Here is a 26,462-nt window from a genome sequence, read left to right as displayed (position 1 = left end):
TCTAAAAGTGTTTTTAATAAAAGCCTGTTAAAAGCATTAACCCAAAGGACAGAGGCAAAGCTTAAAATTGCACTGGAAAAGCAAAAGAAAAGATAGCAACTAAGGAAGAAATTTGCATTGACAGCTGAGAAAGCGGGTGAGACAGCCTAAGTGAGTTTTTCCATCTGTGACTGCGGGATATATCCACCCTATATAAAGCCCTAAGTATGTTTGCTACATGCAGTTACGTCAGTGTCAGCCCTACTGCATATTAAAATAACTGAAATGGAACATTTTCCCTGACTAGACCTGACATCAGCAACGTGTTAAATCCACCCGTGGTTTTCACTTGACAGCCGCTTCCATTCTGCTTGAATCTAGATCAGCCGGAGGGCGCAGCCGGTCCTCGGTGCGACGGAGAGGAGCAGCGCTCGGAACCAAGCGTGATTTCACATTCGGGAATGGTGTTGAAGACGCCTGTGTTTTGTGAGGAAGCTGCATGACAGCAGCTGCTAGCCCCACTGGAATCATGCAGAGTGCCGCTCCAGATGTTCAACATCTGCCTGATGCTTCCACCGCAAAGCAGCGGAACCACCATTCCCACGTTGCACCGGTTAGTCATTGTTCGTACATCGCTGTTCTCACCGCTGCACCATCCGAGGTCTGCCCAGCGATGGAGGGTGGTGACAAACCTGCGAAGCCTCCGAGGTGAGCAGAGGAAGCAGCAATCCGCAGCCTCCTTTCGCGGATGGAGAAACAAGGTGCAGAGAGTGCGAAGGGCATCCGCGCAGGGCAACGTGTGGCAGCTCTTCCCTGCCGTATTCCCCGCAGCTTCTGAGCATCTGTATGTCACAGACTTTCCAAGGCAGGGGGTATATTTTAATGTTCAAAAAGCCTGGGTGGATTTGAGAAGCCCTTACCAGGATTTATGACATCAAAGCAACAGCCAAAGACAGAAACAAACCAGTTCACCGAGTGAGGGAAGGGGAGAGAGAAGTCACAAAGCTACAAAAAAAAAAAACAACCACCCCACCTCTTGAAAAAAGGAAAGCCTGTGGCTGCTGTTAGGTACCTTATGATTTGCCTGTTATTTTTGCAATTAGTTCAGCACCTTAGCAAATAAAAACAAGTTGCTACAGCTGTTTCCAGCAGAGCTCTGACCAGTGCAGGGGTGGGAGGGCTGGGGTCCCTGTGAAGGATCCTGGCATCCCACCTCCCTCAGAGATGCTGACATACACACAAAAAGATATCCTGCTCTGACTTGGGATTGTGTTTTACTGAAGCCAACTCTTTTGTCACGTGTTTTTGCCTGTATTTGCCAAGAAAAGGGAAAAAAAGGGAGCAAACTAGGAAGGAATAAGCCATCATTTAATTCCCTCGAGGGTATTTCAATCCTCAGATAGCTGTAGCAGACCGGCAGGCAGTGACATTTTCATGATCTGTCTGAGAGCAAAACCAATCCCCATCCAGTCCCCTTTCTGCTCACAGAGAGTAGGTCTAGAGCAGAGAATTCTTGAGACAGCAGCTCAAGGGTTTGCACTGAGTCTGAACAAACAGCAAAACGTCTGAGAACAATTCCACATCCTGCAGAGCTCAGCTTTATATCGGAAGATTAAAGAACAAAGGATCAAAATAAGCATACTGTAGTTTTCTCTAGGAGAAAGGACTGTGGAGAGCTTTCTCCTCATAACTCTGCAGATTTAAATGGTTTCCTTTCAGTGCAGCGTTTTTGTTACACGGGGAGTATCCAACAACGCAAATACAGGCAAACTTCTATTTTATCTTCCAACAGCAACGTGTAGAGCAGCTGGGCTAATGGCAAAAACAGACTCCACAAAAATCAGAAGCAAACAATACTTAATAACTAGAACAGACTTTTTTAATATAATCCTCTGCTTACTTTATGTACACATGGAGACAAACGCCTACAACACGCTGTCATATCAACAGGGAAGCCTCGTCTCTGAAAGCTTTGCTTGTGCTCAGGTTGTGGCCATACACTGAAGCTGCAGGGTAGACCTGGGAAACCCTCTGAAGGACATCTGAGGATCACAGAGCAAGTATCTGCAACCGATTTGGAAAGCAAACGCACGTCTGCCAAGCTCCCACCCTCCGGTATCAACCATAAAGCAGAGCATTCACCAATATTTCAGGAGCCAGGCAGCCATTCACCAGAGCAATACTACCTCTAGGAAACACAGCTGGGTTGACTGCACCCCAGATCACAGGTAGGGAAATAGAGGCCCAAGCCCCAAAGCCCTCAGGACATGGTTTTGCTCAGTCTGAGGTTGAGGAGCACAAAGCAGGGAGAAAACCACGCACAAACCCACAGCTCAGCTCCCTTGATACAAGGGGAAAAGGCTGCTGGGGTTTTCTACCCACAAGAGACCAAACTCAGGAGGAGTTAACATACATGATGGTCCTCCCCTTCTCAGCTAGCCTTGCGCAATTTCCACCTATTTAGGCCAACAGCTGTGGAGATGTATCTGCCAGCCCTTCTCCTTCCCCCCTAAACTCTGACTCTTGCAATTCAGCTACTACTAGCAACATTCAGACCCGGATCTCCAACCTCTCCTTCACTTATGAAAATCCCACCCACATACTTGAGGGTGAATCAGCCCTTGCCTTTGCTTTCTGCTCTCCAGAAGGCTGCTCATTCAGAGGACGCATCTTGCATTGCTGACCCCGTGCAGGGAGTTTGCGGGTCTGCTCCATCGCTCCTGGCCTCATTCATCAAGCTGAAGCTTTGCTTTCATCAGACATCCATTCTGGCACAGGCAAACTCCAGTAAGGGAGTAAGAACACCAGCAATAAGAAATCCTAAGGCATTTTACTCCTGCTTCTGTTAAGCTTCTTTAGCCTTGAAAGGTGTGAGAAACAAAGCCAGATAAAGCTAGGTGTGGAGGGCAGGGGAAGGAAGCGTAGAACATCTATTCCTAGATTCAACACTGGCTTCCACATCAACCTGCTCTTCACTGCAGCCACTCGACTGCGTCTAGTGATATAAAAATTAGACTGAAGCTAAAATAACTCCGTGGTCTAGGGCTGAAGAGATGCTGCTCAGCCCTGCCACAGATCTCCTGTGTGATTTCAGTCACACAAACTCACTTCCCCACCTCCTTGCTGCTACCTACGGCCTCTCGCTCACGCTTCCTCACCCCTTCTGGAAAGGGAGGACAAAGCTAAGCCCACCTCCCCTGCCCGGAATCACAAAGCCGCCACAGCAAGGGCTTCGCATCTGTATTTGCCCAAAGCAAAAATGTGATTTTGGCTGGGACATCCAACATTACTACAATACAAATCAGTATAAAAATGATGGGGGAAAAAAACCCCATCAAACTATTCTGGGTTGGGCCGTATTCCCCTCCGCCCCACTCCTTTCTTCGCCAAGAGCCATGTCCAAGACCCGCGCTGCTGCTGCTCCTCAGTCCTGCACACAAAAGCCCACCACCAGCCAACGCGCCGCGCTCCATTACAACACCAGTGAATCTCAGCTTCAGAAAGCCAGGGCCTGCCCGGAGACAGTGAAAAGAAAGGGGTTTGGTTTTTGAGCTTTCACAAAAGAATTCCTGGCTTGGAAAGTTTTCACATGAGCCTCGGCCGCTTTTGTTTCCACTCTCTGAACCAAATGCTTCCCCATGGCTTCAAATCTGATTGCAAAAACTGACACAACTTTCACAACGTTTTCTTTCCCCTTCTGCCATCTGTTTTGCGTTGGCAGAACAATTGTGCCCAGGACAGCACGCTTCTGTCCTCCTCCACCGCCCATGCTCAGCAGTACCCCTTCCTCTTGCGACAGCCCCGAGGATGCACAGTAATCAATACGGGGAGGAGATCCTGTTCCTAGAAACCCGGCTGCTACTCCGCAGCCTGCCGACGCTACCCTGGCTCTGAATCACCGGCTCCTGGCCGAAAGCAAACCGCAGCAGCTGGGCTTTCAGAGGGGCTCCTTAGGAAGAGCATCTCACCACTCACTTTAAACGCACGCCCACGCGCTGAGCGACGAGGCTGGGAAACCAGCTAGAGAACTGCGCGGGGCCCGCGGCTCTGCACGGCTAGGGCTGCGCGTCGCTCCCCTGCCGCCGCAGAAACCACTCGGATGCGGGCAGAAAGGGAACCGGAATGGAATTTTGCTTCTGTGTGTTTTACTTCGTTATTTTCCTTAAAAGCCATCGCCATGACTGATGCTAAGGATGGTGGGGCAGGAGAGCGGAGGTATTCAGTAGGGGCTCTGGCAGCTAGCTGGTCGCCAGGTGATTGTACAAACACACGGCTTCAGCCAAGCTGCACTTCTTACCACAGATCCTTAATTTAACAAACGTAAGGAGCCTGTGTGCTCTGTCACTGGCTAGTCCATATTCATTGCTCTTCTGCTGTAAGATTCCCGTGATCCACTCAAACTCTTTCCTTTCCTATCCCACTGCTCATGAGATGCAGAAACCTATCCATATCATTTTTCATTTACAACAGAGCTCCAGGATTTCTTGCCTTCCCAAACACCAAGACATTAAGGCTGCAATTTGGACAAGAATTGAAAATAATCAGTTCATTTAAGAACACAACACAAAATCTTTCCACGTAGACTTTGTTCATCCCAGAGGCATCTTCTCTCCTGCATTTAAACCCTTCACTCACTTCCACTGAAGTCTCAGCTACCAAGTCTTCTCCCTGAAGACGACTTTTTAGAAAGCCATCTCTTCACATACATAGGAATGGGTGGAATCTGTTTTGATTTAAACATCTGGAGCTGTGCCTCTGAGTCACTAACAAGGTCCCAGCTGTTAAATAAACACAGCAAAATAGATGCTGCAAGACAAAGAGGGGTTGCCTATGGGGCACAGCCGTCCCCTGGGAACATCATGCAGTATTGGACAGCAAGCACTTTTTGTCCTGGGTTTGTGCAGTACAAAAGGGTAAGGGATGAGAGGGCAACTCGGGATTAGGGTCCAGGGGCAAATGCAGTGCAGATTATAAATCACAAAAGCCGAGGCCTTTGCTAAGCCATGAAACGCTCCAGCAGCAGCCTCATGATTGCCAATGCAAAGCAGGCTAATGAAAAGCACGGGGGAAAAGAAACGCTGGTGACCAAAGCGAGTGAGAGAAGGCAGGAGCACTGAACCCTGGAGATACTTTGGCATGGGGGGAGGCTTAGCTTAGAGTAGGAAGCTGCGCTGTTCTGTGTGCATCATGGTCCAAGGGTCTCATGGCAAGCAAAGCTTTCAGTCTGTCTGCTTTGAAGTAGCTTGGTAGAAAGAAAATCTGGATCAGATGCTGCAAGCTAGCCAAATTTATTACCTGACCTCCACACTGCAAAACAGAACAAGCTCAGAGTCTGTTCTCAGGGCTGGTTAGATAGTTTATTGTCTTGGGTAACAGAGAAGTGGTACTGCATCCAGCACAACAGCCGTCAGCTACTCAGGCCCTGGGTACAGGCAGTGCAAGGAGCCGAACAGGTCAGCTCTGGCCCCTGAGGAGCTGCAGCAAGCCAGCGCCAGCCTTGCTGCTTTCCCAGCCCCACAGCTCGCCAGCAAGCGCCAGCTCTCTGCCCAGCCAAGCCAGCACCCTGACATGCCACAAGCCATCAGAAAGAAACCATTGAGGCAACGGCTACAAACTACCACACACACTTTAAAATTATAGCACTAAAGAAACGCAATAGCTTACCCCAACAGCAGCTTAATATTTGTCTGGAGTTAGCTCCAGGAGAGATGCTGAGATCCACAAAGCAGCAGCGTTTATGTTACACATGGGCTTATGTTTAGAGAAGTAAACATTTACACCAAGGGGAAAGAAGGTAAAACAGTGTTGTCATAACAAACAGGGAAATAAACCTTTCATTGACAAACATTCTTGAGAGCTGGATGGTCGAGACGGACAGCTGAAGTCTCGGATGGTGGTGAGCTAATTTGCAACTCCCCACGGTACTGAGAGAGTCTCCACTGATTTGCACAGCAGAAAGCTCGGTAAGAGGAAGATTTACCTGTGTGGCAAGCCACAAACAGTGTCCCTGTCCTCCTCCCCTCCTTACACCTTCCAGTCAGCAGCAGCTCAGCATACAGGAGCATTTTATATGGCCTCATCCACAGAGCCCAATTCGACTGAAAGCTCCCAAGCAGGACATAGCAAAGCACTTTCCCATTGGTTAAGAAACTCGGACAATACTGTTCAACCCACTTATAACCAAAGCCTTGGAGCCACAGGGCTCTGAAGTGAGATTTTTATACCTCACATACACGCAGAAGGGAAAAGGAGGATAGAAATAGCAGCACAGCCTGGTATGTTTAGCTAGACCTCGTCTGCCCACCGTCTGGCCAAAGCTACGAGCTAGTCTCAGGTACCAGGTCTATTTGTGAACTTGTAACGGCTGCGGCAATTTATATTTAGAGTATGTCCTGTTTGAAGCCCGTGTGCGTGCACGCAGAGGAAGAAGGTGGACAACAAATATTTTGTTAAGAATGTTTTGAGGGATAGGTTGAAAAAATATACCTATCCTGCATTTATTTAAGAAAATATATTAAGGGTAGGAGTTAGTTACTGTGGTCTTAAAATTGCTGGTCAACCCAGTCAGGCAGTTGCAGGTGAGCCTGTGCTGTGTTTGGACAACATGAAGTGGCTACAGGTACTGTTCAAAAAAGCAGGGACAGCATTCCCTGCTCATGGTTTCGTGAACACACATTAAATCATTTTGATTTCAGAGCTTCTGGCATCCTGTAAAGACTTAGGAAAACATTTGAGACTGTGCACACATTTAAACTGCGGGTTTTGGCACCGTATAAAGGAACCTTAAAGCAGGTCCATGCTACCCACCCGACCACTTTCAGACACTTGCAAACTGCAAGACAAGAAACAACAGTTGTACCACACACTTCTACATCGATTTCACCCTGATCTTTGTACCTTTTGCCATGACAGCTGAGCAGAAGGAGGAGGGCAGCTCGGGGCAGCCCAGATGCACAGAGTCAGCTCCCAGCTCTTTCCCTCTGCTTAACTGTGCTTTCAGGCGAGTTGCTGCGCTCCTGGAGCTGGCCCTTCCGGGCTCCCCCTGCCCCATCTGCACAACAGATATACTGCTTACCTGGGGCAGAGAGACAACACACGGCCCCGCGCGCTCGGAGGGCTTTGGGTAAAGCAGCAGAGTCCACTCGTTATATTTTACAAAGCTTGAAGTGTTGCGGTTCAGCGTATGTATTTATAGCACTTACTGTCTGTCCCTCCCAAACTCCATTGGAGAGTCCACGAGCTGTTTCTGTGTTCTCGGATATGCTTTGAGCACTTGAAGCCAACATGATTAATCTTTTCTTTTCCTTGGAGCTCCCAAGACACCGCCCACAATGTGCCTGCCACGCTGTAATGCCTACCAGAGTCATCATTGTGAATAAAGCATAAGGGTATTGTGCTCTGCCATCATGGTTAGACCCAAGTTGTACACCAAGCCACCAATGTGAATTAGAGTACACAAAACAGAGCTTTTACTCCAGGCTGTGGCTAAAACGGAAGGAATACAAGCAAAAAAATCAAACTCCAAGTTAAACGATGGTGTTACTTTAACAGCAGCTTTGGCCCCATCGTGCTGGATGCGCAGCCGCCTCCATAGAGGAGCGACGAAGCAAATCCAGCAGCAATTTCGATTTCCCAACCATCCACGCCGCTGTGGGCAGCCTTTACATCCACATACAATTACTGGGCTCAGCCATGCTCAGCCACACACTTGCAGCACTTCCAAGCACAGCTGCTGGGGTTCTTTTTTAACCCTTTCAAGCTGTGTGGCTTACTCTCCCAGAGCTCGGGTCTGTAGGAATAGAGAGAAGATGCAAGACCAGCAGAATATATACCTGCTTTTCCCCTACTAATTCTCCCAGAGGCAAAGAGCCAATAACTAAGTCAAACCACAAGCCCTGCTCTCTCCATTAATGAGAAACTGTCTATTTAGCCTGCAGACTTTAAAGAGGAGGGAGAAAAAGCACCTCTGTAAGATGCACTCGATGTCGTTGCACTCATGCCAGCATTGAACAAACGCTGCTCTCCTGGCTTTGAAAAGGTGAGCAGCTTCCAGTGTTCACGCAGCCGCTGAGCTAAAGGGGTATCGGGCTAATTCTGACCAGCCAGCAGCCCACGGAAGGGCTGTCTTGCTCTGCACATTCATCACCCTCCAAGAAATAATCCTTTGAACAAATCCCAAGGCTAAAAGCTGCAGCGGCAGCGGAAAATAGCGAGCAAGAATGATGGCTGTTCCTCTGCCCTTTAGCAAGAGACTGATAGATTTCAGACCTGCCTTGGTCTTGTTGGAGGAATTAACCTCTTCCCGCCTGTCTCCCACCTTCTTATCACAGATCTTCCATCACTCACCCTAGACTGAAGCGTTTCACTCTGGCCTGTGACAGACAACTCGTCTTAAAGAAGTGAGGGTCAGGGACTGCCCCTTCCCAAGAGGCAGGGAATGGAAAGGCTCGGGGACAGGAAGAGATATGACATCACCCTCCAAGCATGAGCTGTGACGGGAAAAGGCCTGTCTGAGCGTATGTCTATAAGCCAAGTGGTTTATGGTGATGGAAAAATTCATCCTATGCTACTTATCTGCAGCATTTCCAAACTGGGAAATAGAGGTATGTATGTTGTCCAATGAAAATAAACTCAGCTCAAGGGCTATCACGTTGCTTTTAAAAGAGTGTGAACTCTCTGCCTGTCGGATTTGAGGAAGGAAGGCCAGATCTGAGCAAACGTCAGTTTGCACAGCCCCTCCGAGCTGGAGCCCTGTCAGAATGAAGTCAGATGTTGTCTTATACCTGCTGGCTTTCCACACTAAACCTTCACAGCACTTGGCAGACCCAGAGAGCTTAGCACTACAGGGGCTTTAAGACGCTTTCTAAATGATGAATTTAAGATGGTCTTGTCTGTCCCTGGCAGTGCACACACAGAGCTCCCTGTTACAGGCAAAGGAAATCCAAGTGTGATGGCACACGTTTGGCCATGGGTTAACCAGGCTGCACAAAGCACATCTTTCCCCCCCAATGCTTGCATCAGGAAAGCAGAATAAAACTGCTGCTCCTGCCTGCCGCAGCTCACACCCCGACAGATGAACGTCCACCGACATCAGCGCCGGCTCCTGTTCATCTGCTGGCTGTAAGAACATCGGTTTGCAAACGGTCAGATCCACGTGGGGATCATTATGGTCGTTGCTAGCTAGTGTGGGAAAGCAGCACTGGAAGGTGCCGTTGAATACTTCAGCTCTGTGCATCTTCTTACACCAGGCCTATTTGGAGTCAAGCTTGGTTTTAAGAGCAGCTTAAGGGTAAACTGAAATATCTTCCACCAGACATCTCAGTGGGAAACAAGTACTGGTTGAGCTCCGTCAGTGTAATAGCCAAAGCCAGCAGGACTGGCAGAGAGACTTGACCACAGCATTGCTGCTCAGCAGAAAATTCCCAGCCCCTCAAGCCCTGATCTCATTCCAAAGAGAAAACATCACTTGGGGAAGCTTTGGGCTACAGACTAAAGCACCCAGCAGCTTACCAAACAATGATGTTTCCTCTGATGAATGCGAGGTATGATGTGCAGAATTCCCAGGCACGTTAGAGAGGGCAAAGACTTTCAACTTGCTCTCACACAAGCCTTTTGACCTCCCTGTTTTGGGGTTTATGACCCTATGAGTAACCCTGCTCATCATCTTTGACTCAAACTATGTCACAGCAGCTGCTCATGAGATAAAGCAAAGATTAAGAAGAGTAGGAAAGCTGAGAGAGGGGGAGAGAGTTTAAACATTTGACAGCTAGCTGTGACTTAAAAGTACTTCCACAATGGCATCTTAACAATTTATAGCACATCATCTTTAGCCTTAATCCTGCTGCAATGAAACCAGCAGAAAAAGAACCCTTCAGCTGCCAGTGATCTTCTAGGAACCATAAGAAAAATCAGCTTGGTTTTCCAGAGTAGAAGCAACAGTACAGTACTAAGTTGTTCAAAAAATACAGGCAGCAATAGGGAGGGGAGCAGCACGCACACACGGACACGGGTCTGACAGCAGCCACTGCCCAGAAAACGCAACACTATTTTCTACCACCAGGACAAATCGCAAGGACAACCAGGCTGACAGCTCCCAGCTTAGTGCAGGTACTTCAAAACAAAGCTATTTTTCTATTTTACTAAACACCCCCACTCCCTCCCCCCCCCAGTTCAGTGTCCCTAGTCACCAGTGCCTGTTAGCAATTGCTGTGAATGCTGTTACTTGTCACATCAGTGGACGCCTTCATCCATACACAGCTCCCAAGAGCTGCCAGAACATGGGGAATACGACCTCTCTTACACCTATTTCTCCCGAGTGATCCTGTTGATGTGTTAGGCTTCTGCTACATGAACTGCTTCAGTCTCATGATTCATTTTACTTATCCTGCGTGAAGCTTAAACACCCACACAGCATCAGCACAAGCTAGCCCTCAACTACCCAGTGTGTTCATCTCATTAGTCAAACTCCAGTGCTTAGCTAATGGAAAAGCAGAGCCCTCCCAAGCTTTTATGATTAATATCTGAAGCATCTCAGAGTGAAGTGACCTCCGTCTAGACTAAAGCATCTTTTCTTCCAGGCCTCCGTTTTGAGGATTCACTTTGTGGCAGCACACGTCTGCCAAAGCCAGCACTGATGTTCCATGATCTCGCCTCATTCCCCGAGCAACAACAGTGCCACTGATGGAGGCAGCTCGGGATCCCTCCGGAATGCCTGCTTTCCCTCCTTAGCCAAGCGAAGCAAGGTCAGGGCAAGGGAGAGAATTTCAGCTCTCGTATCCCGTACCTGCACCCTTGCGCGGGAGCCGAATGCTGCCTGCCCCCCCATGCCACGTGCTTCCGAAAGCCTCAGCGGGGCAACAAAAGGTTGGACCGAGCGTCGTCTTCCCCTACCAAATAGGCTGCACCGCGTGAACCTCCAATGGAAAAATCTGGTAGAAGAAAATGCTGGGAGACCCTTTCTAACTCAGGGCCTGTGAAGTAACTGCTAGAATAATTTTGTTTTAAAGTGATAAAGAAGGCTGCAGATCATGAACAAAGCCAAGATTCAGCCATGGAAACTGCACTGTGGTATGCGATACATCCTGGATTCCCCGTTTGCTTAATCTATGATTTGACTGTGGTTACTGGATAGGCTCTTTTGATGAATTTTTACCGAGGGCAACCACTGAATTCACATACTGAAACATCAGAGCATCTGAAACAAAGGGGCTGTTAGCCGAGTCACCACAAGCACTTGCCAACCTGAAAAGCTGAAGGAAAAAAGGCCATATTCTTTTCTCTTTGAAGAGCTCAGCTCCGCTTCTTTCCAGCCCAGCATTCCCCCAGCTCTTTATTCTGCAGAAATCGAAGAAGTTCCCTGGAAGGCGATTCAAGCATTTTGCTTATTTCCCCAGGAGTCTCAGCCTCAGCCTAGCAGCCTAACCTATTCTCAGCCCAGAGCCTTTCCCCCAGCGACCAGCCCATGTTTTCCGCTCTTCAATTCCTTTCATCACTTCCAGTACTAATCCCGCATTCCCGCAAACATCTCCATACAGTTATCGTGGTTGCCTCATCATTGCTTAGTCAAACTATGCAAAAATCTCGCTATATCTTTCCTTATAAATCAACCCATTTCAAGCCATGGTTGTAAGCTCTATTCGCCTCCAAATCCAGCCCTACCAGATGACCCCCACTGCTACACCAGAGACCTCCAGATTGCTCCCAGTACCAAAAGGGAGGCACCAGGGGAAAGCAAACTCAGTAATTTAGTACTAGAACAAAGTCACCCAAGTGTAAGATCTATGAGTACAGCACATATCCTGTGTCTCTAATACATTTTTAGAAATACAATACACCAGCTTTCAATCCTGAAAATTGATTGCATATTTTCTCCTTATTATACATACAATGCTCTGAACAGCTGAAATTCAAATCTGAAAGTTGTATCTTTAGCCAGCATCTAGAAGCACTGTCAGGAGTTTGCTTTAACCATAGTGTGCAGCTGGGATAACCTACAACATGTAGTAGCAGGCACCCCTGTCTGCAGAAGGCTCTTGTGATCAGCAGCTGGTAGTTTTAAGCACATTTACCTCTATTTGGTTAAGCAATGAGTTGTCAAACTTGAAGCCAGGGATTCTCTTTTCACTGCAGACCACTCCCACGTCTTCGGTGTGTTTGCAGTCAGTTACTCCCCAGCCATTTGAAGTGCATGCTGCCAGGGTGGTCTCCTTGCCATTACAGTGGACATTGTCCATCCAAATTTTCCCTGAAGGGGAAAGAAAATAGAACTGAGACTCACGAAGAGGGTAAATCTAGATTGTGCTGATAGGAAAGCAAGTAAGGCTGCTGTGCTCTTACTATGTTAGGGGAAGAGATTACCACTAAAACAAGCTGGAATCAAAAGCTAAGGAACATCAACGATCCAACTGCAAACAGGTCCGCCCCACAGCTTTCCCTTTCCCTTCTCTGCATGGTAATAAAATAATACCACCAGCCTGAGGCAGATCTCCACTGCAGCCCCGCTCAGTGATAACTGACCTCCTCTGATGACAGCCACTTCAGAGCAGCGGTGTCACCGGGTGCCCCCGCTTTGGCTGATTAGACCTTGCCCTCTAATCATACTCACCAAATCATCCCTTCTGTATTTAAGGTTTCTCTTTACATAATTTCTCCTTTATCGAATCCTCATTAACTCTTTTGTAGGAGACAGCTCCAAGTTTTGATTACATGCCCTAAGTTTTTCAAAAGCAGGCTTTCTCAAAAGCTTTAACAAACCACTGTTGATTGGAACCTCCTGTTATTTGGGTGCTCTTTGAAAACCAGTTGCCAGATCCAGTTTCCAGACTGTAATTACTGCTGTCCCTCCAGCAAACCATGTGTGCATATGCACATGAGCATGTACATGCATATATACATATTATATTTTAACAATTCAGGTCCCTCACAGCTCACTTTTAAGATGACAAGACAACAAAAATCAATAGGTGTCACCTCCAAACTTGAGGTCATGTTTTCCTAGCAGCAGCTGAGAGCAAAGGACCCAACAGCATCTCAGAGATTCACCTTTACGAAGTGCCCATTTGCCCTTTGGAAACGTGCTGGGCACACACTGCTGCCTGTGATTTGCCCCCTAAATTGCAGGGAACAAGGGCCAACAAGCAATTTGCATATTTTAGGATCCCAGACACTTTGCTTGTCTGAAGGATAACACATCCTTTGGGCAGAAAGGACTGTCCGACCTTCAGAGCCCCTAGGAGATCCTGTAGCCATTTCCCTCGGCTGTCCCAGCTTTGTTCCAGCAGCCCCAGCGAGTTCAGTTGGTTCATCACCAGACGATGGATCTGCCAGCCCTTGCCATGCTCCCCAAACAGGAGAGCAAAAAGAGTGAAAGAGCTCCTGCAAAGCCTGGCTCCATGGCTTGAGGAAAGCACAACGCGTCCTGCACGGGCTCTCCGCGTCAGGATTTACCCAGCTCTACTCTGGCATCCAGAGAACGCTCACTACTGTGAAACCACGTGGCAATCGCTCTGGTTTGTTTTCAAATGTCACGGCCTCTTTCTCACGCGGAAATCTCCTACTCTGCCCCAAGAGCCAAAATCCACAGCTTGGGACAACATTCAAGGTTTCGCGTTTCAGTCAAGTCACTGTTCAGGCCTGCTTGCTCTTTTCTGGGGAAGTTTATAGGTGTGAGCACTAACGAGTGGTGCTAAGTCAGAGACACACAGCACGTTTATCCCTGCTGCAGGGGAAATAATCTGTCTGCGGGTTACAGCAACAGCGTGCCAGGCTTCGATGTTTGCATAAAAAATTCTCTGTAGGTCAACATTTAACTAACAGCCTATCAAAAGACAACAAGTAAAGCTGTTGAGTTATATACTATTGTTGAGTTATATACTATTACAGAGCTATTCTCTCTCAAGCATTACGATTCTAAGAATTCATTGCTATAACACGAACATTCACCTTTCAAAGTCTTGGTTCAGCACGTATTCGGGCACGAGGTGCAATCTGCCGTTGGCCACGCATCCATCACGTACAATTTCAAAGAGCAGAAAGGATGTACAGTTTGGGGTGAATGGTTTTTCCCCACCAGAAACAGCCTGAGTGTCCAAAAGGATTGTTATAAATATAGTCCTATATAGGACACGAAGCGTGCACACTGCTTTGGGGTTTCATAGGCTAGTCTGCATTGCAGAACATGAGACGTGTTTCTAGAGACGCTAACAGGGCAAAGATAGATTTGTGTAGCATCGCATAGGCAGTCTGTTTAGAACTCAGAGGAAAAAAAAAGAACGGGGGAAGGAGGGTTCAGAGGTCCTATCTGACTCGCCGCAAGGCAATGAAAGCTTGAACAGGGAAATGGACCACCTACACCTTACACTTGTGGGCACAGCTGCCCTTTCGACTCACTGCACTGGCTGCTGAAGAGCCTCCTGCTCTCATCCACCACCAGCTGCTCCCAAGCATCCCTTGCCAGAGCTCACACACCATGATCTTGTCCTTCAGCTCTTCATCTTGTCATTCCTTAACTTATTTCAGTCAAAACAAGCAAACATCTCAAACTGTTTAATCTAATGGGACCCTGATTTAAAGAGACACTGCTTCACCTGAAAGTTATTTCAGTTACATTGTACTAAATATCACTACATCTTAAATTTGACTGACAGATCAAGAATTACTGGGGGTCGGAGAGACAGCTAGCACAACACCACTGCTCTGGAGTTACCTTACCTTCTCCTTTTCCATACTTTGAGCTCGGTAGCCAAGACACTGCCTCCACGTAGCCCAGCTCCCTGCAGACCACGTGCGCAGCATGGATGGAGAAGTCATCGTCGCACACCGTGCCCCACTCGCCGCTGTAAAACACCTCCACTCTGCCTTCGTTGTGTTTTCTCTTCTGCCCTGCAAGCCGCAGCTGGATCTTGGGAACGTTTGCCGGTCTCTGGGGGGGCTGGTACACTTGTGGGGGTGGCTCAGGGTAACCAGGGACGTAGGGCCAGTGTTCATACTGAGCAAAGCCCAGCGGGCTCAGGGAGATGAAGAACAGCATGATGAAACAGTGGTTATGGGTAAAACCCAGGAATCTTTCCATTTTCAGTGCTCACAGTTCTCAGAGCCAAGTCCTCTGCTAGCAGCTGCCAGCCAGTGCAGGTAGGTACCGTGTGGCTGTCCTGAAATGAAAGAAAAGTTTGAATAAAGCTTAGTAACGACACAGTCTTTATATCTCTTGCTTCAGCAGGGAATAAAGCTATGGAAGAGACTATGTCCAATGCCGCCTGTAAAAACCAAAGTCAAGTAAATTATTTCTTGTGGGGTGGATGAACTGAAAAAACCCCAAACCATTAAAATAATTTGTAAGTTTAGGTTAACTTGCTGAATAGTTTCATCTAGAAAATACTTTTTTCCAGGACAAAATTATACTGGTTACAAGTGCTAGCAATTGATTTCCCTATTTCTTCGCATATCCAGTAGTTCAGTGGCTCCAGCAAGCTCCAGCAAACCTTGGTTCAAATCCTACCAGGACAGAAGTGAACCATTTTTCTCCCTTACCTCCTTCCATAAAGGAGCCAAACCCATCACTTAAACAGTGAAAAACCAGAAAGGTAATGAAATGTATGACAGTAGGATCAGAAGTGAGGTATTTATATTGAAGTCTGTTTTCCCAATATGATGGCAGAAGACTTCTTTCTGTCACTGCGCATCTGGTTTCATCTGTAGAGCATCAACATGTCACTGTACACAGACACTTTGCAGAAGTAGTCTTGGCCAACCTTGGCTGTTCAATGGGGTAGTGGCTAATAGTCTCCAGTTTTTGGTTGCCAAGTCTGCATAGGGACTGACTTGTCATACAAGTGCTACATCCTTAAAAAAACAACTCATATAAGGTATGAGCCAGCAACTTTTTGACTCATCCAGATGCTGTGCAGAGGTTAAATCCCAGCCCTTTTCTGCCCACTTCCCGCTCACGTACTCCCCAGCCTTCACTCAGGCACCCGGCACACGGAGTGGTCCAGCAGCACACGTGGGGGTTGAGGGTTCAATAGTTTCCAAATGAAGCAATGCCAAAGCGCAGTGGGAAAAAGCTCCCCAGCCCTTTAAAGCTCCATCATTTCCTGGCAACCACCAAAGGCGAGGGAGAAGGGGGAAGGACTTGGCTCCAAATCCAGATATCCAGAAGCTAAAATCCTCCAGTATTTTTGCTAGGTCTTGGCTATCCCTAAAAAACGACCAGAAGATCACATACTCGTATGCAGACAGAGCAAAAACACATTAACCAGCCTTTCAAGCTGCTTCATGAGGAAATGTATCAGAAATCCCAGGCAATGAGCCTGAAATTCAAGAGACATCGGTTAAAACCTCAGCTCTGACACTGACCTCCTGTGTGACCTTAGGCAGGTCACTTCCAGGGCTGTACCTCAGTTTCCCCTTGTGTTAAACAGGGCTGGTGATCAAGAGCTTCCTGCTGAAGCGCTTTGAGACCTGGGGATGAAAGGCATTTGCCTAAGGAATAGACAAATGAAATAGAAAGCATAGGGATTAAAAGTCTAGCATTGGACATCAGGGGAGGAAATGGGAAAAGTAAGGGGAGTCTTTACAACAGGTCCAACTAAATCGGACTGTGGGGTGGGAATATATGGCAAAAAATTCTTGGAAAAGAAACATTTGGTTTCAAGAAGCCACGTACTTTCAGATTGGTTTCACAAGACTGAGATCTGTAAATTTTCATCAGGCATTCGGAGAAATACTGCTATGGAAATAACGTATTTTTCAATTCTTCGCAGGTCAGGAGGTGAGGCTGAGAAAGAAATAAAGTCCTGCCCCACGTCAGAGAGAGTCGGAGGGGAAGGGAGGAAGGAAGGAAGTACCACTGCTGTCACAAGGCTGCTCCCCTCGCAGCAAACAAAGGGGATTTCCCAAAGCAAATGCAGTCAACGGGGCAGGACACATGGGTTCTTTAAAAATAAAAGCTGCCCGAGTCAAGACACATTCATACTAGTCTGACATGCCTGACTTCAATACCTACCAGCGCTGATTTCAAAAGAAACCTCTCACAACGTTTTTCATGGATACAAGATGGTTTTTAGCCCAGAGTATAAACACACGGGCAGAGCAATTGCCACGAACAGTATGCAAAAATGAGAGTATCCCCCTTAGTCAGATCATAACAGAGGAGAATAACATGTGTTAGTTATCAGCAAGAATACCAGAGGAGGGGTGTCAGACTTCAAGTCTAGCAGAACCACATGCCTAGTAGTTTTCAGAAAAAAACTGCTTTTTCAGTTTTAATCATCTTTAAGCACCCGTTTTGACCTACTTCATTTTACACAGCTATTATTTCTTGCTACTGCATAAATTGGACTTTAAAAGCCTCAGCAAATATTCATCAAAAACTAAGCTGGACTGAAACAATCTCTCTCCAAAAACTACGATGAGGGGTAGCAGGGCCCTGACTTAGCTGAAAGCTACACAGTCAGGTTTCAAAAGAAGTCACTGCAGCTTTCCCATGGCGCGCAAGAACGCAGTGCTCTGTTCACACGCTGCTGGGACCGCCTGAAGCGTCGGGATGGTCTTGCTGCGCGGCACACAGCCACAGGAAGGAGATCCGAGAAGGCAAAGGCAGATAACGTGCAGTGAGTAGCCTTACAGTCACGGCTGAAAGATCTCGAGCTCTCAAGAGCTCAGAGCACATGTCAGTGTGATTAACAGAATACGCCAAATTCCCCTCTAGGTTACAGTTTTGGCTTACGATACTCCAGAAAGCTCAACAGTAAACTAAATAAGAATGTTTTACAAGAGCAAAGGATCAACAAAGAGCGCGTAACCAGCAGGTCAGCATGTTTCGCTCATCCCTCTTGTGCCAAAGCAAACAACGGCCAGCGGTCAGCTCTGCGCTCGGGTGAAGAGGGGTCTTTCATGACCAGAGGCCAAGGAATAGCTAAAAGCTGTGCAACGCCCGTTTCCAGGGCTGCTTTCTATTCAAACCAAAGCTCTCAAGTCATTTTACTGAAGGACTTCAGCCAAAAGACACAACAGTTTGGGAAGCCATTCACAGGCAGGATGTAATAGTTACCAGCCAAGAGCGGTGCTCCCCGAGGTGTTAATTAATAAAGCAGATGGAGCACCGCAAGATGCCAGAGCCTTTCAGAGAGTCACAGCACTGGGAGACCTCCTGGTTCGTGAGCAGCTGTAGGGGAGGAGGAGGTGGTTCACAACAGACTTCCAGGTTACCTTAACTGATACCAAGATTAGTCAGGGAGGTACTAATTTAGGTTGTAGTAAATACACTAGGCGTAACTTTCACTCTTGGCAAAGCCTTGCTGAGTCAGACTACCCAGGAGCCCCAAGACTCCAACAGGCAACTGCAAGCAGGTTTGCTTTCGTTCCCCAAAAGCTTAGAGACTTTTGGAGTCAGGCAAAACTAATGAAAAAACCACAGAAACCAGCCCACCATTCACTACAGAACCAAAGAAAACTTGGTGAGGGAGGATAAGGTCGCCTAAGAGCCCCTTGCTCCGCAGAGGCAGGTTTGACTAGCAAAAAGGCATTTTAACAAGCCTGTACGAACACAACCCCACACTTTTGCCAAGGAAAACGACTCAGGGCGCGCACGTTTTTGTGCTCAGGGCATAGAAATTTCATTCAGAAATCTCCTGCTAGTCTCATTCCACCTGTGGAAGCAAATCCTGGAGGAATTCTCCATAAGATCAGAACAGCAGCAATCCTACGGGCTTCAGGAGACAACGCTGCAGTGTGTACTAGCAACCACAGTCCACTTTTCCTGCAGGTCATATTACCACCCACGGCAAAATAGTTACACATTCAGACAGCAAAGCTTTCACAGTGTTTGCATCGCCCCAGAAATAAAACCTTCCATACCCAGAGGTCTTGTTTATTGAGGTCCTTAAGAGAAACTATTCAGACGAAGTCACGATGTCAGGAAAAGCAGAAGCCAGTGGAATTTGAACACCGGCATATTTTAGTACTTCCACAAGAAGCAGCAGCCCAGGTACGATGGGGAAACTTCAGGAGCCCAGTGTGCCCAGCAGTGTCCCAGGAAGCCACCCAGTACAGAAAAGGGCTCTCAGCTTTCTGTCTCCTATCGAGATGGGTCAGGGGGGACAACAGGGAGCTACAGCACCAGAGAGGTTTGGGCATCATCTGGCAGAGGCATCCGTCCACACCACGTGGGTCAGTTCTTGTGAGACCAGACAAGCAGTAGCACTGGACTGGTCTAGAGGACTGATAAAGCAGCACAGAAAGTTTTACACCCCCTCTTTCATGCCACAGCACAACAGCCACACGAGTCCCTCATTTATTCTTTCCTGGCTTCTCCTGAAATCTCTCTCCTTAGCTCCAAGACTTTAGTTTTACTGTATCAGTATCCAAGAAAACTATCACTGCTCTCCAATGACAGCACTGATGGTTCAGCAACAGGCTCACTCGAGAGCATTTAAAGAAGAAAACACAGTATCAGATAGGAGCCAAATGCACACACACACACACAGATTTATTGCAGCATCATTACAAGCCACAAAAAAATTTAATACGGAAAAGTTTAAAGTAAACCCACTCCTCTGCTGCTGTGACCAAGATTTGGACACATTTTTTCCCCAAGTCTCAAAGAAAACTGCAACAACAGTTGCCTAACAACAAATCTGGGCTTGCATTTGCAGGATGTTTGGTTTGTGCTGGCTATTCCCTTTATTGTAGGGCTCATTCCTCCCCTTACACCCTCTCTTTAACAGCCTCCAGATTCATTAATGACGTAATCCTAAAAGTATATATTCTGGTCTCCCCATTCAAAAGAATCCAAGACAAAGCATTAAAAAACTATTGAAGAAAGTCAGTGGAGAAGCCAGGAAAATACTCCAGGTCTCCTGGCTCCCCATCCTGTACTTCAGGCCATAAGATGATTCTCCATCAGCACATTAACATGTAATTTAAGGCTTTAAGGCATGCTCCCGCTACCTGCTGACTCAGCCCTTTTCAGGACTCCAGCCTAAAGTCTTGAAGGGAACAGATGGACACAGGCCTACAGGGAAACGTGCAATAGAATCACAGAATCATTAAGATTGGAAAAGACCTCTAAGATCATAAAGTCCAACCATCAACCCATCACCCCCATGCCTGCTAAACCATGTCCCGAAGTGCAATATCTACACGTTTTTTGAACCCCTCCATGGATGGGGACTCCACCACCGCCCTGGGCAGCCTGGTCCAAGGCTTCACAACTCTTTCAGTAAAGAAATCTTTCCCAATATCCAATCTAAACCTCCTCTGACACTACTTGAGGCCGTATAGTTTCATTTCAAAGTAATACTGAGCTTTTACTTCTTCAGAGAATTCGTCAGGTGAAACTAATCAGCTATTCATCTCCCAAATCAAAAGCTTGCTCCTGCCAGCAAGGACCCCTTTTATAATTTCACCAAGTCATCCAGACAGTAGATCAGCTCAGAGAAAACCAGAAGCACCAGCTTTCCTGCTCCCATCCTTATCCAGACAGCAAAAGGAAAGTCTTGAGTGGTTGACTGGAGTCCTTTGTGACCGGAGATCCAGCAATGCTCTGTTTGGCTTGGCATCCATCAGGAGGAAGCGACAATTAGTGCTCTGACCACCGCTGGCACGCCTGGGTCTTGGCCAGGAGCACCAAACAATTGGTATCCAGCCACTTGAAACAGTCCTGCATGAATCGCACGCCCTGTGTTGCCAATTCCGCGCCCCGTTGCCCACAGTGCATTCCTCGGGCGTGCTCACACGCCCCGCAGCAGGCACAGCCATGGGGCAGGGACAGGGCTTCCCACTACCACAGAAGCAGCTCTCCAGCCAACGCAAGGGCAGCTGGCATTGGGCCCCTCTCCAGCACTATTAAAGGGAATACAAACGCTACCGCTCGCTTGGGCGAGAGCTCAGATACATTCTCCCTCTGTTCCAAGAGACTCAGCCCTGCCGCAGGCACTAGGGCTAACGCTTTTGTAGATTAAATTCCCGTTGAAAGCTGCGAATGAGAGCCCTCTCATCCACACTCTGACAAAGTGAAGTGTCACACTAAGACACAGAAGTCACTGGCAGTGCCAGATATACCAAGCAATGGCAATAAACCCAAACCTACAGAAAAGACCCATCAGCTAGAGGAGCAATGCAAGACCAGCACTTACCGAGTGGTTAAGGAGCGGACACAGTTAAGCAGATAGACTGACAGTGGTGATCAGAAAAGCCACCACCACTCCTAACCCTCTTCCTAGAAACCCCCAGGCATCCTTCAGACTGACTGCAGCGTCACTGAACCTGCCTTGGAGCACAGAAGAATGGCATGGACTCGACAACAAAACTTGCGTAGAGTGCTCTGTCACCGGGACAGCTTCCTCGGGGATGAGATACCATCCTGCTACACCCAGCGGGCCAGGCCAGCCCCTGCTGTGGCCAGCACACAGCCGCTCTCGGGAGAGGCGGCTAAGGCAATCCAAAGAGCGTACAGAAGGGGGAAGCTGAATGACTGAAGAAAGCTGAAATGCTGCTGGAGACATCCGAACCAAAAACTAAAGCGTTTTTTTTTCAGTACAATGCTGTATGGAATTCAAAGCAGAGCCCAGAACAAGCAGGGCAGCAGAAATAATTTCAAGACAACCTTTTGTTATGTTATAAATCCAGAGACTCCACAAGCCAGAAGGATGGCAACGTCATCTGCTAGTGATCACTCCGAGGAAGACATTTCCTCTGGAATTCTCTTCGCAGTTGCAGAGAAAAGAACCGATGCCCGTTAGCCAATACCACTGAGCCGTTGCCATTTGCTCAGCCCTTTCACTCGGGCTCCCTGAGGCTCTCCGATTAGCGTAGGGCTTTCATAAATCATTTGAGAGAGCTGTCACTGCTCAGAAACTGAAACCTGCTACCAGGGAGCTAAGAGCTACCTTAAGAATCACAGAATCGCACATTATTGCAACCTGGCCAAGGGCAACCAGTAGCAAATTCAGCAGTTGTCTACGTCAGGGAAGCTACCAAATGCAATTTCCTGCTTGCAGTCTGTTGGGATGCTGCAGGGGAAGAGAGGGTAAAGTCCCAGTAGGCCCTCTCACACCAGAGGTAAAGCTCCCACCATCCAAAGCTATAGACATGCCACGACTTTAGACCCACAAGCTCTCACTCAGGAGAGAAACAATATTATTTAATGATTAATAAGGAATCTTCTGGCCTCTGCTTCCTATTCAAACATACCTACATACATGCCCACTTGTTTTTTCCCCTCCTAAAAAGCTTAACTCAAGTGTGTGCTACCTGGAACAGAAAACAGTTTGGAGTGCTTGCCAGCTGACAAGGAGAAACTAGAACAGACAGCAAAAAAAGATGCAGATAGCCCAGGAATGTGTGTTGCTTGCCATCACTTGCCACTGGAGCTAGACACAAGAAGAGAAGCTCTGACAGACAAACACACTAGTTGGGAGGGCAGGAAAGAAAAGGCACTTGTACTCATGTTTTCTTTAAAGACAGCTATGAGTCTAACAGAAAAATCAGTGTTTGTGGAAGTTCCCTGACCAAAGCCCTTTGCATCATTATTTGATTAGATGTAGGAGACCCTCATGTTTAGAAGTGTGCTGCACTCCAAAGTTGCACGGACACAGCAACTTTTGCAGGGCCAAACACCCAGGTCCTTGGTTGTCACGTTTGTGAGAGGGCTCAGCCGAACACTTCTTACAGCTTCCAGTTCCAGGCTGCACTCTCTTCTCAGGCCTGCTTCTTCAGCTGAAGCAATTCACATTTGCTTTCAGTTTTAGCCCCTTGATGCATTTATTTACCCTAGAAGGCAAAAAAAAAACCTTTGCTGAGGATCACGTGGACACACGCAGCATCTTCTCTCCATGTCACAGCTGCTATTCAAACAGGCTTCATTTTGGGAAGTTCTTGATTTTCCTTCTCTCTTCCCTTTGCCTGGTGTCAGAGAATGAAGACGCATAGAGATGTGAATCATGACAACTCTCAGGCTCCTAGCCAGCTCCACAGACCTTCTGCCGTACTCTTAATAGGAAAGAGAGCTTCTTCCCAAATCTATTTCCAAGATGATTAAACAGAAAAAGTGATTTTTTTTGAGCCTAGTAGTATAAATTCTTTAATTTGCAACTAGTAGAATGGATCACAATGATGAAGAAATCTGTTTGTACTTAGCAAAAGCAGCAGTGGCAGCTAGAGCTATAGGATACTCCTCATGAAACCTACACAGTTAGTTCATGACGTATAACAGTAGTTCATGAAGACAGACCCTACAAAAGGGTACCGCATTCAAACCCACAGCTGACGCACACACTCGCAGAACCCAAACACATATGTGCATGACCTAAGTGTGGAGAGCATTAGCAAATAGTAGGTATCCTCAGAGAAGGAGGTACCCCTCATACCGCTGGGTAATGCTGTCTTAATTAACGCAGTGTAACCCATCAGCAGTGCAGATGCAGGACAGGTTGACTTCAGAACAGCACGTTGTTTTTTCTATGAAATATTCCTTGAAATAACAAGCTTCCCTCAGCATTACAACAGACTAGGAGCAGGACCCTTCCTCATCAGTGTGTATATTTGCAGACATTCACAGTGAATATCTATCTGCGTGCACGCTCCCAGAGCATTTCACAGAAAGCACTTTGCAAGCCCACTCACTGGTTGGTCTGCTGAATCATTCCATCCACTGGAGCTGTGGTCTCCAAGAAAAGCCCTCACTCTGATTTTAAACAGCACCAAGAACAGTATGAAACAGTTCAGGAGGAAAAAGAATAAAAGATTAAAACAAACAAAAGCAAGAAACAGAAAAAACAGAAGGGAAGTTAGCGGTAAAGTAAGGTGAAGACAATGAACTTGAGAGTCAAACTATTGGGAAAAGCCCAGAGAACGTTACTAGGAATGCATTTTGGGGTCTCCGCATAACTTGCCAAAGGATAGCGCTTTCAGCGGAACGCATGGCTTCTCTAGCAAATCACCCTGCTGAAGACAAAGGCATGGTCCTCTACTACATCCACCAAGACCCAAGAGAGTCTCGATGCTTTTCCAAGCTGCTAAAGCTTTCCTGAAGGTTTTTGTAAAGACCTCATCTCGGCACTCACAAAGCACCGCACCGGATTTGACTGGAGAGCAGACAACATTCAGCTTATCTTGAGCTCATCACCACCCGACTGAGGTGTTCATCTTCATATTAGTAACACATTTTTGAGGGTGCTTTCCAACCTCATCCTGCACTTTGAACTAAGACCACTTGAACTCATTCCTGCAGGAACAGGCACCCAGCACACTACATTGAAGATGTGGTTGCTCCCTATAAGCTTTGCTATTACAGTAGTTCACGCCAATATTTCATTTTATGTTTGCTAACTGCTCTCTAGCTTCCAACCAAGGAAATTCCACCACTGTGGGTGGTTCAATACAGATGAAATGAAACTGGCAGGTAGGAACCCTAAAGCAATGGTTTTCAGCCCTTATTCAGAACAAATCTAAAAGCACTGCAATGTCTTCTTTACAAGTTGATAATAGAGATGCTAGTTTTCCTACTAAGCTCCCAGTAGCCAAACTAGGATCTTTCTCTATAGTCTTCTAAACTATTTTGGTCTTTACATCTTTTCTTACCCATACACAGGAACAGCTGTTTAAAATAAACAACAAAAATAATTTAAAAGAAGGCAGAGCTGTTTGTGTGCATGCTGAAGAATCGGAGCTCAGCCTGGGCTGTGCTAATTCCAGACAGAAACATCCCATGTTTCTGTGCCGCAACCTTTCAGGTGGATACCACACCATACCCTGGAGTCATCCCGAAAACTTCTGCGATCGCTGCGTGATACAACAGCCTGGAGAAAGCTGCTGGTAAGCTGAGGGCTGCTTTCCAAGGGGCTGCGAATCCCAAGCAATGACAGCAGAAAAGTTTCTTAACTGGGGACAGAACTGTTTGCACCTTCTGCTGATGGGAAACATCTGCACTGAAGCCTTTTCCTCTTAAAGAGCACAGTTACTGAGAGAGGAAAATTTAAACAGCTTCTGAAGTTTATCTGGTAACATTTACACAATGTTGATGGCATGTACTGTAGCTTTCTAGTCTAAATCAAACATATTTTAATAATATCACAGAATATGCGTTGCCTGAACTTGTAGACAGTTTGCAGCATGTCTTTATTTCATCTGTGCGTGCCCGCCAGCAAGCAAGGAGAGAAAATCTGTAAACTTTGTTGCAATATCTTTGCAAAGTGTCACTGAATATCTGTGTTGTCCCTCCCCTGCCAAATGAAGTCTCAGGGGACAAGCATTAGAAGAAACATCTATCTTCTTCCCAGCCTGTTATGACTAAACATCTACTGTATCAACAAACTGATGGGAGAGGAAGAAAATACGTTCAAAGAGAAAAAGGAAGAAGTGAAATCAAACTTTCAGCCCCGAAGCAAGAGAAGGTTAGAAGTGTTTAAATTAATCCCTCAGCTCCTTGATGGCTGGCAGCAATGCCACCGCTTGGCATGCAGCCTCGGCGGGACTGGTTTACCTGGGAGTTAGTGGTGGGCTGTGCCGGGGGTCACCTCCGTCTCGTCGCGCTTCATGAAGTTCTTTCTTCTGGGCTGAGCGCGCCGTCCGAGTGGTCCCCTCTGCGCTGGAAAATATCCTGCAGGCAGAGAAATCTGCTGCAAGAGGCTGCTGCTTCCTGGCAAATTTAGGCAAGCAAACCCCTCCCCAGAGCCAGCCCCTTCGGCCTCGGCTCCTAGCGGGTGAGATCATGGGCTTGTCTTGTAACCCGAGCAGAAGTGCTGCGAACAGAAAAGAAATGGGGGGAAACCTAGCCAGAGCTGTAAGGAAGAAGGTGGATTAGGAATGCAAATGCTTTCTCTCGACGTTCCTAGAGAACAAATACCGAGAACCATATTGGTACCGGTGCTAGATAATGCAGCGCGGTCACGGCAGTTTTTCAGCACCCCAATTCGATTCCGAGCCTCACAGCACCCAGCACTCTACACGCACAGAGGAGCGCAGGGTCTTACAGCGCGGCATCTTCCAGCTTACACCCCTCTCTACAGCATGGAGAGTTTGCAGCACCCCGGCTGCTCAGGTATCGCCCACCTTAACCCTTCAGCAGCCAGCAACTGCTTTTCCAGCTGCTCAACCTTCTTAAAGCTCGAAACCACAGCAGCTCAGACCAAGGCACATACTTAGAAACCATCTAGATCTGCAGCAAGAATTACTCCGTGCTCCTTGACATCCCGAGGACTAACCAGATACTAAACCCAACTCTTCCTAAAAAAACAACAGACCAGTCAAAAATCCTCACCTCTGCTGCATCAGGAAACTCAGAGCATCTGTCAATAGTACCACTGGTCTGAGGGAGTTGAAACAGTTCTTCCATCAACCAGTAGCAGCTAAATCAATTAGACATTATTCTGCAGCAACTATAAACTTCTGCAATCTTTTCAACAGCATTTTTAAAACCATCCTTTCCCCCCCCCCCCCCATTTAGGCTTTTAATGCATCATAACAATTCTATTCACTTCTATTTT

The 26,462-nt window shown here is 47.2% G+C and overlaps 1 protein-coding gene across 1 annotated transcript in view; it reads right to left on the bottom strand.

Annotated features, from left to right (window-relative positions):
* Positions 1-25,571, bottom strand: part of LOXL2 (lysyl oxidase like 2) — a 52,184-nt gene extending 26,613 nt beyond the window's left edge. The window contains exons 1-3 of the mRNA XM_075444590.1: positions 25,460-25,571; positions 14,689-15,128; positions 12,048-12,223 (exon numbers count right to left, since the gene is read on the bottom strand). Of these exons, the coding sequence (XP_075300705.1) occupies positions 12,048-12,223; positions 14,689-15,049 (537 nt within the window). The 5' untranslated portion in view covers positions 15,050-15,128; positions 25,460-25,571. The remainder of the gene's footprint in view (positions 1-12,047; positions 12,224-14,688; positions 15,129-25,459) is intronic.
* Between the last annotated feature and the right edge of the window lie 891 nt (positions 25,572-26,462).

This window comes from Opisthocomus hoazin, chromosome 28 (assembly GCF_030867145.1).
Source record: "Opisthocomus hoazin isolate bOpiHoa1 chromosome 28, bOpiHoa1.hap1, whole genome shotgun sequence".
In the NCBI taxonomy this organism is placed as follows: domain Eukaryota; kingdom Metazoa; phylum Chordata; class Aves; order Opisthocomiformes; family Opisthocomidae; genus Opisthocomus; species Opisthocomus hoazin.
Note: the sequence above shows the minus strand (reverse complement) of the source record. Positions and strands in the feature narration are given on the sequence as shown.